The 20089-nt window shown below is 41.0% G+C and overlaps 1 protein-coding gene across 1 annotated transcript in view; it reads right to left on the bottom strand.

Annotated features, from left to right (window-relative positions):
• The window catches only part of LOC126455128 (juvenile hormone esterase-like), a 73575-nt gene that overhangs the window by 31344 nt on the left and 22142 nt on the right, over window positions 1-20089 (bottom strand). The window contains exons 4-5 of the mRNA XM_050091151.1: window positions 14370-14569; window positions 3578-3743 (exon numbers count right to left, since the gene is read on the bottom strand). Coding sequence (XP_049947108.1) covers window positions 3578-3743; window positions 14370-14569 — 366 coding nt within the window. The remainder of the gene's footprint in view (window positions 1-3577; window positions 3744-14369; window positions 14570-20089) is intronic.

Below are 20089 nucleotides of genomic sequence, written 5' to 3'. Positions count from 1 at the left end.
CGACTCGTGGTCAGATGCAAACTTCCAAATGTCACGAAACCTGCGTCTACGACCCGTACTCGCACATCCATTATGTACATTCCCGTACGGGTCACATGTTGTACTTGAAAGTCGCTAGCCCGGTATCGGCAGATAAATAAGATATTGCAGTGCCTATGTTATAGTATATATTGACTAGTCCAACAGTAAACTCGAGGCCTCCGTTATAGGTGAAGCATTGTAAACAATACTTCACTACGAAAGAACTGTCTTTAAGAACAGACTACGAACGAAGATAACGCCGTCTGTCTTTAAGGACAGGTTGCTTACACAAAATTAAGAAAAAAAAGGTCCAGGAAACATATTGTCTGAAATGCATACTTTAAGAGGTATAAGTACTTGCTCATCTTCGCTAGTGTCAAACACACTTCTTCTACTGAATAAATACACATAGCTTTCAAGGTATGTGATTCAGAGCCCAAATTTACCAGACACCTGTTCTGGTTTTAGTCCATGCTACTTCATCCCAAAATGTGGAAAGCAGAGAGCTTCAAATGGCTCTAGGCACTATGGGACTTAACATCGGAGGTCATCAGTCCCCAATGCTTAGAACTACTTAAACCTAAGGACATCACACACATCCATGCCCGAGGCAGGATTCGAACCTGCGACTGTAGCAGCCGCCTAGTTACGGACTGAAGTCAAAGAGCTTCAAGTTATATACGAGGGCAGTTCAATAAGTAATGCAACACATTTTTTTTCTCGGCCAATTTTGGTTGAAAAAACCGGAAATTTCTTGTGGAATATTTTCAAACATTCCCGCTTCGTCTCGTATAGTTTCATTGACTTCCGACAGGTGGCAGCGCTGTACGGAGCTGTTAAAATGGCGTCTGTAACGGATGTGCGTTGCAAACAACGGGCAGTGATCGAGTTTCTTTTGGCGGAAAACCAGGGCATCTCAGATATTCATAGGCGCTTGCAGAATGTCTACGGTGATCTGGCAGTGGACAAAAGCACGGTGAGTCGTTGGGCAAAGCGTGTGTCATCATCGCCGCAAGGTCAAGCAAGACTGTCTGATCTCCCGCGTGCGGGCCGGCCGTGCACAGCTGTGACTCCTGCAATGGCGGAGCGTGCGAACACACTCGTTCGAGATGATCGACGGATCACCATCAAACAACTCAGTGCTCAACTTGACATCTCTGTTGGTAGTGCTGTCATAATTGTTCACCAGTTGGGATATTCGAAGGTTTGTTCCCGCTGGGTCCCTCGTTGTCTAACCGAACACCATAAAGAGCAAAGGAGAACCATCTGTGCGGAATTGCTTGCTCGTCATGTGGCTGAGGGTGACAATTTCTTGTCGAAGATTGTTACAGGCGATGAAACATGGGTTCATCACTTCGAACCTGAAACAAAACGGCAATCAATGAAGTGGCACCACACCCACTCCCCTACCAAGAAAAAGTTTAAAGCCATACCCTCAGCCGGTAAAGTCATGGTTACAGTCTTCTGGGACGCTGAAGGGGTTATTCTGTTCGATGTCCTTCCCCATGGTCAAACGATCAACTCTGAAGTGTATTGTGCTACTCTTCAGAAATTGAAGAAACGACTTCAGCGTGTTCGTAGGCACAAAAATCTGAACGAACTTCTCCTTCTTCATGACAACGCAAGACCTCACACAAGTCTTTGCACCCGAGAGGACCTCACAAAACTTCAGTGGACTGTTCTTCCTCATGCACCCTACAGCCCCGATCTCCCACCGTCGGATTTCCATATGTTTGGCCCAATGAAGGACGCAATCCGTGGGAGGCACTACGCGGATGATGAAGAAGTTATTGATGCAGTACGACGTTGGCTCCGACATCGACCAATGGAATGGTACCGTGCAGGCATACAGGCCCTCATTTCAAGGTGGCGTAAGGCCGTAGCATTGAATGGAGATTACGTTGAAAAATAGTGTTGTGTAGCTAAAAGATTGGGGAATAACCTGGTGTATTTTAATGCTGAATAAAACAACCCCTGTTTCAGAAAAAAAAATGTGTTGCATTACTTATTGAACTGCCCTCGTATATATATATATATATATATATATATATATATATATATATATATATATATATAGTGCATAAGTTCGAGGGGTTTTCTTTGTGTTGGTATATATCGAATCGCTGTGTCATTTATAGTGAGTGGAGCTGTGGAAGCTAGAAAAGATTGCCAATTGGAGAAATCGCAACGTTATATTCTTCTGTTTGAGTTCAGTAGAGGGCTGATAGCATGGGAGGCAGCCAGAAATACTTGCGTCATGCATGAGAATAGTGACAGTGGGCAGAGCATAACAAGAAAATATTTTTCTCGTTTTGAAAAGGATCGTTTTGACATTATTGATTCTCCACGTTCAGGAAGCCCTTCGTGGTTTGACGAAGATCATTTAGACACATTAATCCACAATGACGCTCGTTAGTATACTCTAGAACTGGGAAATGTGATGAACTATGATCTTTCCACCAGCGTGCATTTGTTTGCAATGTGGGAGGTTCAAAAACCGGATGTATGCTACCGCAGGCTCTAAGCCAAAATCACAAAAATCAGCGAGTGGCCATATATTCATCGCTTCTTGCCCGTCGTTAATTGGCTCGTGGACAACCATTCCTATCCTGTATTGTTGCTGGTGACGAGTAATGTTGTCCTTATGCTAATATGCGGAAAAGAAGGGAGTGGTTGAGCCCAAACAAAGCAGTAATTCCCCGTAAAAAGACCTGAGCACATCTACAGGAGATAGTGATATGCCGGCCTAGGTGACCGAGCGGTTCTTGGCGCTTCAGTCCGGCACCGCGCGACTGCTACGGTCGCAGGTTCGAATCCTGCCTCGGGCATGGATGTGTGTGATGTCCTTAGGTTAGTTAGGTTTATGTAGTTCTAAGTTCTATGGGACTGATGACCTCAGATGTTAAGTCCCATAGTGCTCAGAGCCATTTGACAATGTTATGCTTCTGGTGGAGCAGCGACGGTGTGGTGTACTATGAATTGTTTGCCCGCGGTGTAACCATCACTGCTGACATTTACTGCCAACAACTGAGACGTCTTGCAGACGCAGTCTAAGAACAACGACCAGGAAGACTGCGTGAAGGATGCTACTCCACGATAACGCCCGCCTGCATTCTACTAGGCTGACAAAAAACACTAGACAGGCTTTGGGTTGGGAAGTTATTCCGCATCCATCTTATTCACTTGATCATGCGCCATCAGATTTTCAATTCCTCCGCTCTCTATCGAACAACTTTCAAGGGATTTCCTTTTCGGGTGAAAATGCGCTCCGAATATGGCTGGACGAGTTCTTCGCTTCAAAACCACGTGATTTCTACGGTCGCGGAATCGAAAAGTTATCACAGCGTTGGCAGACTGTTGAAAAGAGAGGGAAGATATGTTATTGATGAATAAAGTAGCCGTTGTGTGTATCTCTTGTGTTTATTAAACTTACAGAAAATCTCTACGGACTTACGCACCAACCCAACATCTGTGTGTATGTGTGTGTGTGTGTGTGTGTGTGTGTGTGTCAGAACAGCAAGTGAGAGAGCTGTCAAAAACATCTGCCAGTACTTACTCTGCACGAGGACGGAGCCATCAGCGGAGTCCACGCCAGTCATGACGGGGACTTTGTGGAAGCGGCCTTCCTTCAGCACCAGAGCTGGATCCTCGACAATTATGGCCGTTGGCGAAGGTGGTTCTATCACCGGCACGAATGCCAGTGCGTTCAAACTCCGTAGCTCCTGTAACATCCGATCACTCTCTTCGTGACCCTTGTTCGTGGTAACAGAGCACATTGGTCCCTTTGGAGCTATGTAAATAGTACAAAACCTGCACCATTTGGCCATGTGACCCTCAACCGGAAACGTAAATCATGGCAGTGAAGTTGTGTGTTGCGCCAGTCAGTTGTATGGAATCAGTGCAGTAAGTTGGATCGACGTGGTGAAACGACAGAACTGCAGAAAGCAGCTACAGTGTTTGGATGGTCCCATGCCCAAACGTGAATGAATTTGCCAAATAGTTTGTATTAACCTGAACTATCCAAATGTCTACAAGGGATTGTGTGCCACTTGTGTTGAGTAACATGGCTTACGAACAGTGTTAGTAAAAAGATAATAACCGACAGAGGCTGTATACGAGTGTCACATCTCGGCAATGAGAGTCGGTTTGAAATCCTACAAAAATTGCTGCCCCCTGTGACTATGAATCTATCTTTCCACTAGTTTTCGAGTGAAGTTTGTGAAGAAAACTACATGCAATGGAGTTTTGCAAGTCGAGTACCTCGCAAAATTGCTCAAAGAGGTACATATACCTGTAAGTCTTCAGCAAGCCATACGACAAGTAAACTGAACATTAACTCACTGGAGATGTCCATGTGGTCCGACGAGTCACTGTTTTGCCTCTCTTGAAATGATGCAAGTTGTCGAGTGTATTTATGGCCGAATGAGGCGATTAACGTTCTGCGTGTGGAGAGTGTAGTTCAGGCCGGAGGTGGTTCTGTGTTGTTTTGGGGTGATTTTTGCACCATGTCGAGGGCCCAGTCATTCGTGAGTCAGGATGGTTATTGCAACATTCTCGGTGTCCAAGTGTTGCCCTTCATGATGAGTATCCTATACCTCCACCCATATACCAAAACTACAAGTTGTGAAACTATAATAACGATGTGTTATCTAAAATTTTTGTCCATAAAGTTTATTGTAAATATGGTGATCTTATTCTGCAAATCGTTATATACTATGTGTTAATTAGAAATGTGACACGTGCTATAACATCTATAAATTATTTTATGTTGTGAATTATTTATTCTGCGTTAACGGCATTTCAAAAGTTAGGAAACGCAATATCATTGAAGGGCAGTAAAGACGTATGTAAGAGTACTGTCTCCATTGAAGGACAGTAAAGACGTGTGTAAGAGTACTGTCTCTGGACGCGAATGTGACGTCAGAGCAGAGTGCGCAGAAAACTTACATGGTTGTGAGACGTAAGAGTGATCACATGCAAGTAGAACACACCGTCGAGCCTATGTGAGGCGCAATTGTTACTAGCAAGGCACCAAGAACATGACGAGTGTGGGCATACGTAAAAGGCTCCCGCAACATCAAGGTCCTGACCCATAATTCATCACTGCGAATCAAAGTGTGCCCTCAATATTACCGGAGCATTGGAAGCACTGTAGGCGACAACGAAGACGACGGCTAAATGTCTGCAGCGAACTGTAGGGTTGTTTTCGTTTCGTTCACGTTCAAAACTTTGTGAGGCCTTGCTTAATGACAGTCACAGTTAATTTTATTTAAGAAATAAGTGTTGTATGTAAGAGCTGCTGTACCTGATCTTGCCACTATATTCAGTCATTGTTTATGTGGCAATCTTTTCCAGTTACTGAATTTCCGACTGCCGTTGATCAAATACCCAAAAGAAAACTAATAAAGGATTATCATCGCCGGTAATTAATAATGAAGCCTCAATAAATGAACAGTGTCGTGCAAGAATATTCAGAGGCAATGTCATTCCTGCTAATTGAATGCAGACAAAGTAGACTCGAGAAAAGAACTTAATGTGATTTTTATCAATCTTAAATTAAAGAAAACGATTAATTAAGTTCATATATTTTATCTCTGTATCTGTTTTAATAATACTTTTGTGTACTGGCCTGGTTCGTATTTCAGCGTTGTCAATCTGTTAAAAGCAACAGTTGCTCATTTCGTGCAGTAAATTTTTGTAGTAATTGTAATCTATTCAAAGTATGTAGCTTGCCATGTCCAGGAATGTGCTACACATAAGTAAACGTTAATCTGAGGTTACAATGATTGTAGTCGTAACAAAAGAGCTACCTATAGTCAATCACTTACTTTTTAACAACGAGTTTCAGTATCTCATCCAATTTAACATAGCTGTGTTTTAACGATGTCAGGCGATTGCTTTGCTTAGTCATTATTATTTCGTAACTTATTGTGTTGTCATGAGCGTGTGTCAACCTACTGTTGCCAAACGTACACCCAAACAATTATGTATTCATTGCTGTCCGGATTATTGATCAGACAGTGGCCATACCATCCCCAATTGGGCCGACGACCGTATTAATTAAAATTTCTGTATTATTTCAGATATATTGTGGACACTTTGTCATATGGTGCCCCTTTTCGTTTCGTATGTTATGTAAGTAACGTCAGTATTCTAAGTACTAAAAAAAATCCAAATAGGTAGAAAGTGCACAACTAGAATAGTTTGCTCATTATAGCAACTTGTGGTACACTTCTGTCCACTAAGCGACCAAAATTTTCTTCGCAGACGGTAGCCTTGTTCAAAATCAAATTCATTGGGCATACGCGATCACGGTCATATCATTGCATTAAAACCGACTAGTAAGAGAGGAGGTTACAAGGTATGCAAGCATACGTTCCTTGTTTGACGAATGCCGAGGCATCCTATTACATATCGACCGGCCACGTCTTAAACTGACGGTCACTTTCTGAGAATGTTAGCAATAGCTTGTGAAACGTAGCAATCAACAGCCCGGCAGACTGGTTGCTCTACGGGATCTAATTAACAATGAAGTATCTTCAACTGGATATGGCAAATCTGAAGCAACTCGTGGACTATCTTCCTTGCCAAAGTGAGACCATCATGGAGGGTAGAAACGGTGTTACAAGCTATTATCGTGATGTCTCTTGGGGGTGATTAATTTTTTGTCCTCGTTCAAGGAAAAATCGTATAACAAATGAGTCTGGAAACGACCAAATAGAATTAAGAAATCGTTTCTATTCTATGAAACAGAGCTTTGTCTGCATCATCTAGCACGATATGAATCTCCCAAACGGTCGCTGTCTGTAACATCCTTTCACTGCCATACTGCAGGAGCAAGTGGCGAGGAAATTGCACCCACAGTCGCCGATGTTCAGTTTCGCAAATGGTGAGTCGTCAGGTATCTTATAATGGTTCTCTAGTTCACAAGATTCAAGAAAGGCAGACTGTTACTTGTTCCAGAAACACGTGGGAAGTTTCCGTTAGTGAACGCAGCTTTAAACGGGCAAGTAAGATAAAGTGTTACGTCACTGATTGTCGGAGGTAAACTAAATATAGGAGATTTAGGGTAACGTAACATTACGTGCATGTGGGGGAGTCATTCAGCCACCTAGAATTGGTAGGATGTGAATCTGCATGTGTGACTGACTGCTAGCCAGTAGGCCGAGGGAGCACCACGGCCGGTCCAGCAAAGCGACTGGTACACCCTTGCCCGCCCAGGTACAAAGGCGAACAGCTATTGGTCGAAAATGTGTAAAACCCAGCGCAGGGAATTTGTGTGACAGTTGCTCGCTTAGCCGAAGAACAAATAATGCAGCGGAAATGACAGAGTGTAAAGGGAGCACCGCGGCCGGTCCAGCAAAGCGACTGGTACACCCTTGCCCGCCCAGGTACAAAGGCGAACAGCTATTGGTCGAAAATGTGTAAAACCCAGCGCAGGGAATTTGTGTGACAGTTGCTCGCTTAGCCGAAGAACAGATAATGCAGCGGAAATGACAGAGTGTAAGACAGTCCGAAAAATAGCTACCTAAGGCTCTTCGAATATCTGTAATAAATCACAGTCAAATAATAGAGCAAATTTAAATACATCGCCAATCTCAGGAAAAATGAGGTGCATCAAAGAAACAGTAATAACTTCAGTAACTTAAAAACCATAGACATTAATGTTTTACAGTAACTATGTACACTGAAGCGCCAAAGTAACTGATATAAGTATACATATTCAAATAGAGGGATATGTAAACAGGCAGAATACGACGCTGCTGTTGGCAATGCCTATGTATGGCAAAAAGAGTACGGCACAGTTGTTAGATCGGTTACTGCAGCTACAATGGCAGATTGTCAAAATTAAAGTGAGGTTGAACGTGGTGTTATAGTCGACGCACGAGCGATGGGGCACAGCATATTTGAGGTAGCGATGAAGTGACGATTTTCCCGTACGGCCATTTCACGACTTTACCGTGAATATCAGGAACCAGGTAAAACATCAAATCTCTGTCATCGCTGTGGCCGGAAAAAGATCCTGCAAAAACGGGACCAATGACGACTGAAGAGAATCGTTTAGCATGACAGAAGGGCAACCATTCCGCAAATTGCTGCAGATTTCAATGCTGGGCCACCAAAAAGCGTCAGTGTGCGAACCATTCAACGAAACATCATCAATATGGCCTTTAGAAGCCGAAAGCCCACACGTGTGCCCTTGATGACTGCACGACACAAAGCTTTACGCCTCGCCTGGGCCCGTCAATCTCGACATTGGACTGTTGACGACTGGAAACATGTTGCCTGTTCGGACAAGTCTCGTTTCAAATTGTATCGAGCGGATGGACGTGTACTGGTATGGAGACAACTTCATGAGTCCATGAACCCTGCTTGTCAGCAGGGAACTTATCAAGCTTGTGGAGGCTCTGTAATGGTATGTGGTATGTGCAGTTGGAGTGATATGGGACCTCTGGTACGACTCCGACGGGTGACATGTACGTAATCTACATAAGTATCCTGTCCGATCAACTGCGTCCATCCATGTCCATTGTGCATTCTGACGGACTTGAGCAATTACAGCAGGACAATGCTACACCATACATGTCCAGAATTGCTGCAGAGTAGCTCCAGCAACACTCTGAGTTTAAACACTTCCGCTGGCCACCAAACTCCCCAGACAGGAACATTATTAAGCATATCTGGGATGCTTTGCAACATGCTGTTCAGAAGAGACCACCACCCCCTCATACTCTTACACATTAATGGACAGCCCTACAGGATTCGCGTTGCCAGTTAGTTCCAGCACTACTTCATACATTAGTCGGGTCCATGCCACGTCGTACTGCGGCACGTCTGCGTGCTCGCGGGGGCCCTACTCGATATTAGGCTGATGTAACAGTTTCTTTAGCTCTTCAATCTATAATAAGTCACGGTTAAATAATAGAGCAAATTTAAATACACTGCCAATCTCAGAAAAATGTGGAGCATCAAAGAAACAATAGCAGCCTCAGTAACTTGAAAAATTTGGGAATTAATGTTTTAAAGTAACTATATATTTTCACACTGAACCTTAGAATTAAGAACTTTCAAATATTTCATGTGATTTCAACTATGGTACCTCAGAGGATAGCATTGCACTACACCTCTCATCCCTCAAAGCTACAAATCTGTACCTATTTCATTTATTGATTTATTACATTTTATATCTTTTTCATAATGCAAACATTTGCAAGAACATCATATCCTCCACAACACAGTAAGTGAATGCAGGACGAATGCTTCATATCTTCTCATATTTGTTTAATTATTTAAGGAGTATGTTATTATATTCACCAACAGTTTTATTTATACATGATGACAATCGATACTGCGAAAACATGGTAGTTTAATAAGTGGACAATTACATAGTTAGCTGTCGCTACCATCGGAAAGAATGCCAAAAGACGCTTCTATCAAGCAAACATAAATATTTGTTTAAACACTATTTAACGACGTTTTACTGTAATTTAACCAGAGCACTCTTGTACAAAAATACTAGCTTCTTCACTTATGAACAGATTATTGCTTATATTTATTGTAAATGGTCTGAGTGTGTCAGAATCTTTATAACATTCTTTATTTAAATATTGTTATAATGTATTAGCTCAGCGTGGAAAGTGGTCACGTTGAGTCGAATCATGTCTGTAGGACATGGAAACGATGTATTTTTTGTGCGGGTGGTCTTCAGTCAATGAGAGTTGGACAGTGGCGGAAGACTGCTGGAGTCAAGTGGAGTGAGAGACTTTTGAGTGGTGTGCTCAAGGAAAGATCCTGGACACTTTTATGTTAGAGTTGGTGGAAGGCAGCCGGCCGAAGTGGCCGTGCGGTTAAAAGCGCTGCAGTCTGGGACCGCAAGACCGCTACGGTCGCAGGTTCGAATCCTGCCTCGGGCATGGATGTTTGTGATGTCCTTAGGTTAGTTAGGTTTAACTAGTTCTAAGTTCTAGGGGACTAATGACCTCAGCAGTTGAGTCCCATAGTGCTCAGAGCGATTTGAACCATTTGGTGGAAGGCAGACGTGGCTGTGGTTATGAGTGTTATTTGGACCTGTAAGTGATTGATTGTGAGTGGTGAATGGCTGCTGAAGAACTCTTAACTTTTGAAGTGCCTTCCACTTTGGCAAGGTCTAGATGGGCTCCAGTTCAGAAATTGGATTTTTCCGCTTGCATTCTGGAATTGACAACAGACAGATTATCAGTTTCCACTCGTCATCTCTTGAGTGTTATCGCATAAGTTTCTATAAAGAACTCTGAATTAGTGCGAGCTGGCAAAAATTTCGTGTCTTGTGATCAATAAATGGACTCATTTTTCGAGCTTCTTTGATGACTGTTTGGCTTCGGTACTTTGCTAGTATTCTAGTAATGCTCTGAGTGGAACTTTACTCAGTTTAATTAGGTTATTCTCTGTCTGTATAAGTGAGATATACCTCCTGGAGTTAATATTATTCTGAAAGTTCTCTGGTATCATTTACATCAAATACTGAGGTTAAAATATAACTTTTTATTGATTATTCATTTATCTTTTATTCAGTATTTCTGTTTATTTTATTAATTCACTATTCTAGCCAATGCACAGACTATATGACTGCAGGATCACAGCTTCAGATTATTATTTGCAGAAAGTTAGCTGCATGGCCATAAGCAGGTGTCCCTGCTTGACTCTACGATATTACCGAGATAGTCCTTTTAAACACAGCCGTGCTTAGTCCTGTTACGAGCTACATTATGTAAAGACGCCGTTGGCTTGCTCGTATGGGATGCCGGTCAGATAAGCTGCTACAAAACAGCATATATCTATTATGTAACGTCGCAGTAGGCTCTAAAATGTTAACACCCGCAGCTCCATGTATCCCAGATGGGACATATTGACGTAAATGGAATGCCACTGAAAGAATTACTTAATGTAAAATGCACCATATTTATTGCAGTTGCAAGACGTTCGACCAAGATGAACGCCCAGGGAGATATTTGCTGAATATTAATGGACAAGATGCTAAACATCAGTGACTAGCTGATTTTTAAAGTTTAGTAATCGTGCTATGGAAATCGGCTAGGTTTCCTATTTTGAGCACTCGGCTCGAGTCAGCGCTGTGTCTATATCTCTGCTGCTTCAATAGCGTCCAATTTGGCTACCACCACTCGGCGTATGTTAATCGGTTCCTGTCGTTAAGAATCCAGCCAGTGTAAGAGAACTGAAGTAACTAGGCACAGCAGCCCACAAATATTCAACTACTAGAGACATATTAACCAGACTACAGTATATTTCAAATGCAGTTTAATTTTCCTTGCATCGTTCATAAATGTTGTGTATGTTCAAGTTCGCCTACTGATCTACTGATATTGCATTAAGTCTAGTATCAGAAATAAACTATAACTTTTCCTCAATTTATAGACTCAGACATAATCAGTTCATCAGTAAAGACGGTGATTCGCATTCTTTCCATCTTAACACATTTTTCTATTTAATTTAAGAGAACATTTCAATTAATTTAATGATTAAAAATGGCACTGAATGCGTACCTGTGTTGCCGTTATGTGATGTGGCTGATTATTTACAGGACAATTACAATCTGTACACAGATGTCTTTTCTGAGGCCAGAACATTACCCCGATGTAAGATCCCCTGTCCACGAATTCTGAAAACTCTGTCAAGTGTATTATTACTATTTTATTTTATCTGAGATTCGCCATTGGTAATAAACGGAAGATTTTTAAATATTATGCAAACGCATTCCGGTTCATTTATTTTCGAACCACGCTTAGCTACCTGTAATACGTGCCTGGGAGGAATATGTACATGCATAGAGTGCTTCTGGTATTACAGCTGTATTGTAGTGCCTGAATTTGGTCTGTCTTGAAATATTTCTTTTATTATATTGCCTCCAAGTCAGTTCGTACGCTTTCTGAAGTTTTTTTGCTGTTTCTGTGTTAAATGCCTTATTTGATCCTCGTATTTGTATCCTTCCCAAGATATTTGAATTTTTTCACTCTCTTACCCTTTCCGTATTTTGTTTACGTGGTTTCGTTGTTGTTATCCTTTCTTTCCATGTATTTCGTTTTCTCATATGATATCTGTAGACCTATTTAGGCAGAGACTTCATGTAAGTAATTCAGTGCTTCTTGTGCTACTTGTGTATTGTTGCTGAGTGTTGCCAAGTCATCTGCAAACGTTAGGCACTTATATCGTGTTGCTTTCATATGTTATTCCTAAATGAATTCCTTTTGCTTTTACTTTTTCTTTCCATTATTTGATAATTTTGTCCGAGATCATGTTGAATAAAAGCGGTGAGACACCATCTCCTTGTCTGACTCCTGTATGTACTTCGAAACGTCTGAGATTTCTCCCATAAATTTTATGTGGTTGTGGTCTCTGTAAGTGTCTGTTGTACGAGTGTCCTAGTTTCTTCTAGTGTGTCAAAGAGAGTCTGCCTGTCTATGGAGTCATAGACCTTCTTAAAGTCCACTAGTGTGACTACAGTGTCGTTCGTCTGTCTGACTTTCAGGAGCAGGTTCCATATCTGTTCAATACAGGACCTTCCTTTTCTGAAACCTGCCTGGTATTCATCTATCTTTATACCAGCTTGTGGTTCAAGTCTGTTGAGTAACGCCTTGGAGAGAATTTTGATAGGTTGATAGGTTTGGAGGTTGAAAACCCTTTATATTTCCATGAATATTCTATAGAAATTTGTCGTGTTATTTCTCTGTATATCTCTACATATTTCTCCCCCCCCCCCCTCTCTCTCTCTCTCTCTCGCTCTCTCTCTCTCTCTCTCTCTCTCTCTCTCTCTCTCTCTCTAGGCCTTCTCGGAAACGAAAATCTCATTGATTTTTGCCTGTTTTCGATCTAGTTACTGGCAAGGTATCGGTCCCTGGAATTCCAAGATAATATCAAAATATCATCAGTATTTCTCATACTGGACCGGACACTCAAAAATAGGCGAACAGGGGACGTAAGTTTATATATATGTAGATATAGAAGATTTAATAAAATATCTTACTACATATTAAATTTTATGTTTTCATGTAATAATGTTCGTCAGTTATGCTTTTGACGTATGATAAACGCAGTGTATGTTCTAATGGCAAAAGATATTTTTATGTGATTTTATTTTCAAATTTTCTTACTTGAGCTATGAAACCCTATTTCTTGCCAAATTTCATGATTCGGTTCATCTGGAAATACCCTACGGGTTTTGATAACGAGTTTGCAAGTATCAAAATGTGGACGTAAATGGCCAAATCTGTTGATTGCATTGACTTCAAAGTTCAAATTTCTTACACAACCAAGGTAGCTTAGACTATAGTATCAGACGTAAATTTGAATTTGATACGCCAATCTGTTCATGAGAAAAAAGAGTCGTATCAATGGGACAGAAAAGCAGACTCACGAATAATAAATAACAAAAGAGCTATATCTATGTGCAGCACTCGCTCCTGGATATCTGATGACGGATAAACTCCAGAACACATCGTTTGAGCAATAAAGTGATACCTTGCCTGATGTTTGACTTCTATTATTCTGGTCCGGTCAATTTGAATGTAGAACTACTGCTTGTTTTAATTCAAGTTAGACTTCGTGTTATATAAGTGTTAATTAACAATTTTCGAATTTTTCCATTACTGCACTGTGAAACGTTGCTTCTTGCCAGTTTTCCTTGATTTGAGGTCAACTGGAAGCAACCTATAGGTTTTCGAGCATCAAAATATGTGACATAAATGGCCGTATCTTGACTTAGTAACTTAAAATTTTTACACTGCCAAGGGGCTATCGACCTTAATATGTTACATAAATTTGAACTCGATACTTTTACCCTTTCCTGACAGTCGGACAGACAGACAGACAGGTAAAAAGACAGACAATAAACCGATCTTATAAGGGTTCCCTTTTTACAGACAAACACGCGGAAAACTAAAAATGATAGTGATCTCAACTACAGATCTTCCGAAACAACAAATAAAAACCGCTCTGCACTGCTTGCTTCGACATTTATCATTTGTGTGTTAATTCTGGGCGTGGATGGGAAACCAGTCATATTCATCTAAATGCGTGTGGGAAATCCCTTAAAAGCCACGACTTTGTCGGCAGTAATACTAGACCAATAATCCTTAATTCCACGCATGTATTCCATCTTAGTGTAGCCCACATCCTTGTTTTGTGGGTTATAGCTCCACTCATTATGTTTCACTAGGAAGACTGTAGTACCAACTGTTAAATTAGTATAAATATTCACCTTCGAGAGCCCCCGTTGTAGCAAGTATAGTGTTAAGTCTAATTTTTCGGAGTTCTGGTACTGATAATAGGAACAGAAAGATGAATGAAGAACTCACAATGTCGGAAAGACCGCGCGAGTCATTCACGGTGAGCTCCAACGCGTCGGCCGCCTTGAGGAACTGCGTCAGCTCCTGCAGGTCGTCCGTCTCGAAGCCCATGGAAGCGGCCAAGCGGAAGGCCTTCTCTCGTGGGTTCCTCTCCAGCCCCCAGGGAGCTATGGCCTCGCCGCTCTGAATGATAACTTGCTGGAACAGCCCTGTATGAGACAGGTGTTGTTACGGTCGCATTGATGTCACAACAAAAGCTGCTTGTTGAAGCTCAGATACGTTTTGAAACAAAAGACTAGCGGATTTGGCTATTTTCCGTACGTCATCATTCCTGCTGTATTTTAGAAACTGCATTTTCCGCTTGACTTGTTAGTAAAGATACACTGATCAGCCAGAACATTATGACCACGTACCTAATTGCTGGTATGTCCACCTTAGGCACGGATAACAGCGGCGATGAGAAGTGACATGGAAATAATGAGGCCTTGGTAGGTCGCTGGAGGATGGTGGCACCACATCTTCACACACAAGTCACCTAATTCCCGTAAATTCATGGAAGGGGGGCGATGAGCTCTGACCATTCAGTTCAATCCAGATGTGTTCGATCGGGTTATGATCAGGCCAATTGAGGGGCCAGCACATCAATTGGAACTCGCCACTGTGTTCCTCTAACCATTCCATCAGATTCCTAGTATTGTGACATGGCGCGTTATCTTGTTGAAAAATGTCACTGCCATCAGGAAGCACGGTAGTCATGAAGGGGTGTACGTGGTCTGCAACCAGTACGATACTCCTTGGCCGTCATGGTGCCTTGCAGGAGCTCCACTGGACCCATGGATGGTTTGCAGAGGATAATGGAGCCGCTGCCAGCATGTCTCCACTCCACAGTACAGGTATCAAGGAGCTGTTCGCCTGGAAGACGAGGGACTCGCACACTCCCTTAGGTGTGATGGAGAAGGTATCGGGATTCATTCGACCAAGCAACGCTCTGTCACTGCGTCAACGTCCAATGCCCATTTCAGTCGTAGTTGCCGATGTTGTGATGTTAACATTAGCACATGCATGAGTCGTCAGCTGCGGAGGACCATCGTCAAGAGCGTTCGGTGTGCTGTATGTTCACTCATTCGTACTCTGCCCAGCATTAAAGTCTGATGTTACTTCTGCCACAGTTCGCCGCCTGTTCTGTTTGTAGTCTGTCCAGCTTAAAACGTTCGACGTCCGTAATGAGGAGTGGCCGCCTAACCCCACGACATCTGGACGTGGTTTCGCCTTGGTTTTGCCACGTGTTGAAGACACTCATCACAGCACTCCTCGAATACCCTAAAAGTCGTGCAGTTTCCGAAAAGCTCGTGCGAAGTTGCCGGGCCATCACAACCTGCCCTCGTGCAAACTCAGATAGAACTCGCGCCTTCCCCAGTCTACACACACACAGACAGCACGCTCGCTGATACTATATGCACCGTGTGTGTTTCAGACTTATAGTCATTCCTCGCCAGGTGACGCTGCTATTGACTGGAGGGGCTTATATCGATAGTAGGTTGGTGGTCGCAATATTCTGGTTGATCAGTGTGTTTATTTACGATCGTGATTTTGGCTGTTGTGTCAGTTTTAAGCAATAGCTGTAACAACACTGTAAGCGCCATTTTAATCCACCAACAACTTATACAAACAATCTTTGACGAGGTAATTTTAAGCGGATCTAAGACCCTCCCCGAGGGTATCACAACGATGTCAGAGATGGAGTCAGGTTGTCGATCATTATATGTAATATGAAAGAAAACACACGACACTTGTGAAATATTCTAGAATATTTATTACTTAACTAATTCGTTATTGGCTTTAGACCATCATCAGGTTGACCGAGAAATACGTGTGAATGTGGTTTTTTTTGAGATCAATGACTTTAAACCAGGTGCATCCAAAGAGACTCTCAATTGCCTGTCAACGGTGACTTTTGTTGACGTGGTGTATAAGACCAAAGCGAGAAGAATTATTTAGATAAAAATGTGAAGACTGTTCGCCTTGGACAAATACATGAAAAATTGAGTTTAACAAACAACGCGACAAATGACAAAATAGTTCAGAGAAGAAAAATAAACCGGGAAAAACACAGTAAACTTAAGAGACATGTTTCAAGGGTATGATTCAACAACGTAGTATTGTCTTAAACAAGTTGATATTATAAACAGGTACGATAATATTAATACAAGTGACACACTTGATGTGCTTAACTGTTACTGAGCCATTTGCAGTTGTTATGTAAATAATAGGGCAAGTGAAACCCCAGTAACTGAAATAACGTGAAATATGGGGCACATAAGTAGCAGTGGTAATTTACAAAGTAGTCTGGATGGGTTTATTTGTAGTGTGTGCTTTCAGAAGTGATGAATAAGCAAACTGTGTCTAATGACTCAGTACCAAGTTTGGGAAAATAGCATATTTTTATCAATTTCCATTATTTTCGAGATGGTTCGTCTTCCTCTCTTAGTGGATGTCGTATAGGACTTCATGTTGCACCTTGTAGCTGTGGCCTTCATAAGGCAGGTGGTCATTCTTCTCTGAACAATAATTATAATTTGCGATGTAGTTGATTAAGTCAGTGTGCCACATATTTTATCCAAACTAACAAGTTTTTTCTTCATATTTTACCATAATACTTCTTCTCGCATAATCTTATACCAAACATAAACAATTGTCATCTTTGACAACCAGTTTAGAAACTCTTTAGATGCACTTAATTAAAAACCTTTAATCTCACTAAATTCACAGCTACATATGTTTTTGAACGTAATTATGATCAAAGAGCTGAAAACTGGTTCGTTAAATAATACATATTCTAGAATTTTAACAATAAAGAAGTGTTGTGCGCTTTTAATGCATGACGTATTACCTGTTCTACCATGAACCAACGTACAGTCAATTAAAGCAAGTACTTTTATTGATACTATTTAACGTCTAGTAAAACTATGGAACAATGCGTCGTTTATAAAACATACAAATAAATGATAAAACGAACATCTGAAAATATTAACATATTACTATAAATTACAGCAAGTGAAAATTTAGAAATGATATTAACATCGCAGTTCCATGAAGGATCTGTATCCATGGAAGTTAACCACAAATGGCATTTGAAGAGGTTCTTTGGGATCTTTTTCCACTCCCTCGACATCTTCGTAATGGGCATTCATTAATAATGCGTTCCGTTGTTTGCTCCATTACGACAATTACATTTTGGACTGTATATGATATCCCATTTGTAAAGGGAAGCTTTGCATTTTTCGTGCCTGCTTCTGATGCTCTTGAGGTGGCATCAGATTTGTCTCGGCAGCTATCTAGTTAGTTACATGTTCCTAGATTATTTGAATGATTCTTTCATCAGAGTTACTTGGACCGAATCATTTTACAGGATACGTATACATGATTAGTATTAACATTAATGAACACATTGCAGAAGACTTTGTAGTCAGGGCAAACCGCACAATAGATGTATCATTTTGAAGATAAAAACGCTTCGGTTGTGTTTTATTTATAAGTAAGGCCGGTTTAGCAGAATTTTAGCTGCATCCTTTGCGATGCATCATTATCTTGCCTTTCATGGGTTTTTGTCTGTTACTTTATACAGATTGGACCTGATGATGAAGCTAAAATGCTGCGAAACCAGTCATGTTTATCAGTAAGGTATTTACAGCTAAAGCTGTTTTATCTTCGAAATGAATATATTATTTTTTAATTCTACTCATTCCACTATGTTTAAAAAGAGGCGTTTGTTCGTGTTACGGGTACCAGTTTTCAAACAAAAATTCTTACATGGAAAAGAAGGAATTGTCCAGAAGAAATGATCAAAAATTTTTGTTGTAGCGTATTCAGCTCTTTTCTGAGCCATTGACACCTTTTATAATGGGTAATAAAAGTTATCTTTTCCTCTAGTGTTGTAGGTATAAACATCTCTGTTTTTCACAAATTGTGAGGATTATTGGTGACGAATTTCATTGGCTAATTTATGTATTGTGACAGTGAAGTCACAGTGCCCAACTTCGTGAAGAGGTACATACATGACGACTGCTGATAAACACCACATATTATTTTTATTGTTCGTTTTTGTACATTCATTGCTTTGTTTCGAAATGGTGAGTTACCACAGAAAATTATTTCATAAGACATTATTGAATGGGAATGTGCATAATGTGTCAGGATGTTCGTTTAAGACTAGCAATTATACTAAGAGCAAAAGTAGCTGAACTTAACTGTTTAGAAGAACAGTAATATGCTTATTCCAATTTAGGTTTTCAACAACATGTACATTCAAAAATTTGGACCAGTTTGACTTCGGAGGCCTTCTCCGCCAAACGGTCAGTTCCGTAACGCTCTTGTAATTTGCAAGGACTAGGTTGGTGTGAGATGCCATAAAGGCTCTCTAGAGTTATTATTGTTACCAGCATCACATGGTCGTCGGGGTCTTTAGGCGCAGTCCATAAATGTGGAAGATCAGGAAGAATTTTGTTGACTGGCGAGTTTCTGGAATTTTAGCAATTTCATATCTTGTTCCATTCTCGATCCACTGCCTGTTGTCGTCTGGGACCTTCTGATACTACATTAGGTTGGATATGAAAGCTGACTTTAATGTACCAGTGATATTTCTCATTGTATATCTACACATCAAGTTTGTTGACTGACCGCTTTTTGCCCAAATAGAGGAGAAGTACATGAGATGTTATACATTTTAAGGGTAATGAACGCCTTAAAATGCAGTAACGGAGCGGTAACAAGTATAGCGTAACCAATTTGGAAGATTAACTGAGTTTTCCGTCGGTCCTTCTTAGGACATACTAATAACGCTAAAAAGAAAAACACTTTCTTGTGTTCTACAGAATTATATTTATTTGGGCCCTAATAGGCTTTTGGCTTCTCCGACCATCTTCATTTGACAACTGAATGTTGCAAACACAGATAAATATGACGTGCGACTTACAAAGTTGTTTTTTGTACAGACGATACAAAAATGACAGAGTGTTCCCATAATGACACATTATGTTTCTTGTCACTTAGAAATGATTACATAACTAAAAAAGCAGGTAAACAAAGTTTTTATGTGGCGATACATTTAACACCCGATGAGAAATGAGGGTTTGATCTAGTATTCGAAACGAAAACTTAATGTAACGAAGGGGTAAATGGAAATTGAGTCCGATCATTTAATACTAGATTGGCACTCTGAGTAATGCGTTGGTTAATTTCCAGTATTTCCAGCAGAAAACCGATTTTAAATCTAAGTTTGGTATCAAACACTCTAGGCTCTTGTTGATAAAATTAAAGTTACGCAAATCCCACACAGTTCTAAAGCAATATCGTTCAATGCCACTAGCTTATTTACAAATAATGCTACTGAGGAATCTACAAACACATCAACATATCTTTCGCAAATCCAGAGTAAATCGTATAGAATTATATGACATAATCGACACAACTTAAATGAGTTTAAAACTGAGTTTTTTCCAGTTTCAGAACGAGTATTATAGTCAGTCTGATGGCCTAGCTATGGGTTTGTAAGTAACCTGTTTAAGTGTCTGTATGTTGACAGCGCGATAGACTGCATTGATAACTCTAACAGCGGTGTGCGCACTCTTTAAGAGACTCTGTGGCTGGCTGGACTTGCAGTTGGAAGTTGACAGACAGCGGTGATGGCACCTGGAGGTGAACAGCCAGCAGTGATCGAAGTGGGTAGGGAG

Source organism: Schistocerca serialis, chromosome 1 (assembly GCF_023864345.2).
Source record: "Schistocerca serialis cubense isolate TAMUIC-IGC-003099 chromosome 1, iqSchSeri2.2, whole genome shotgun sequence".
Taxonomy (NCBI): Eukaryota; Metazoa; Arthropoda; class Insecta; order Orthoptera; family Acrididae; genus Schistocerca; species Schistocerca serialis.
This window is presented reverse-complemented; position numbering and strand designations above follow the sequence as displayed.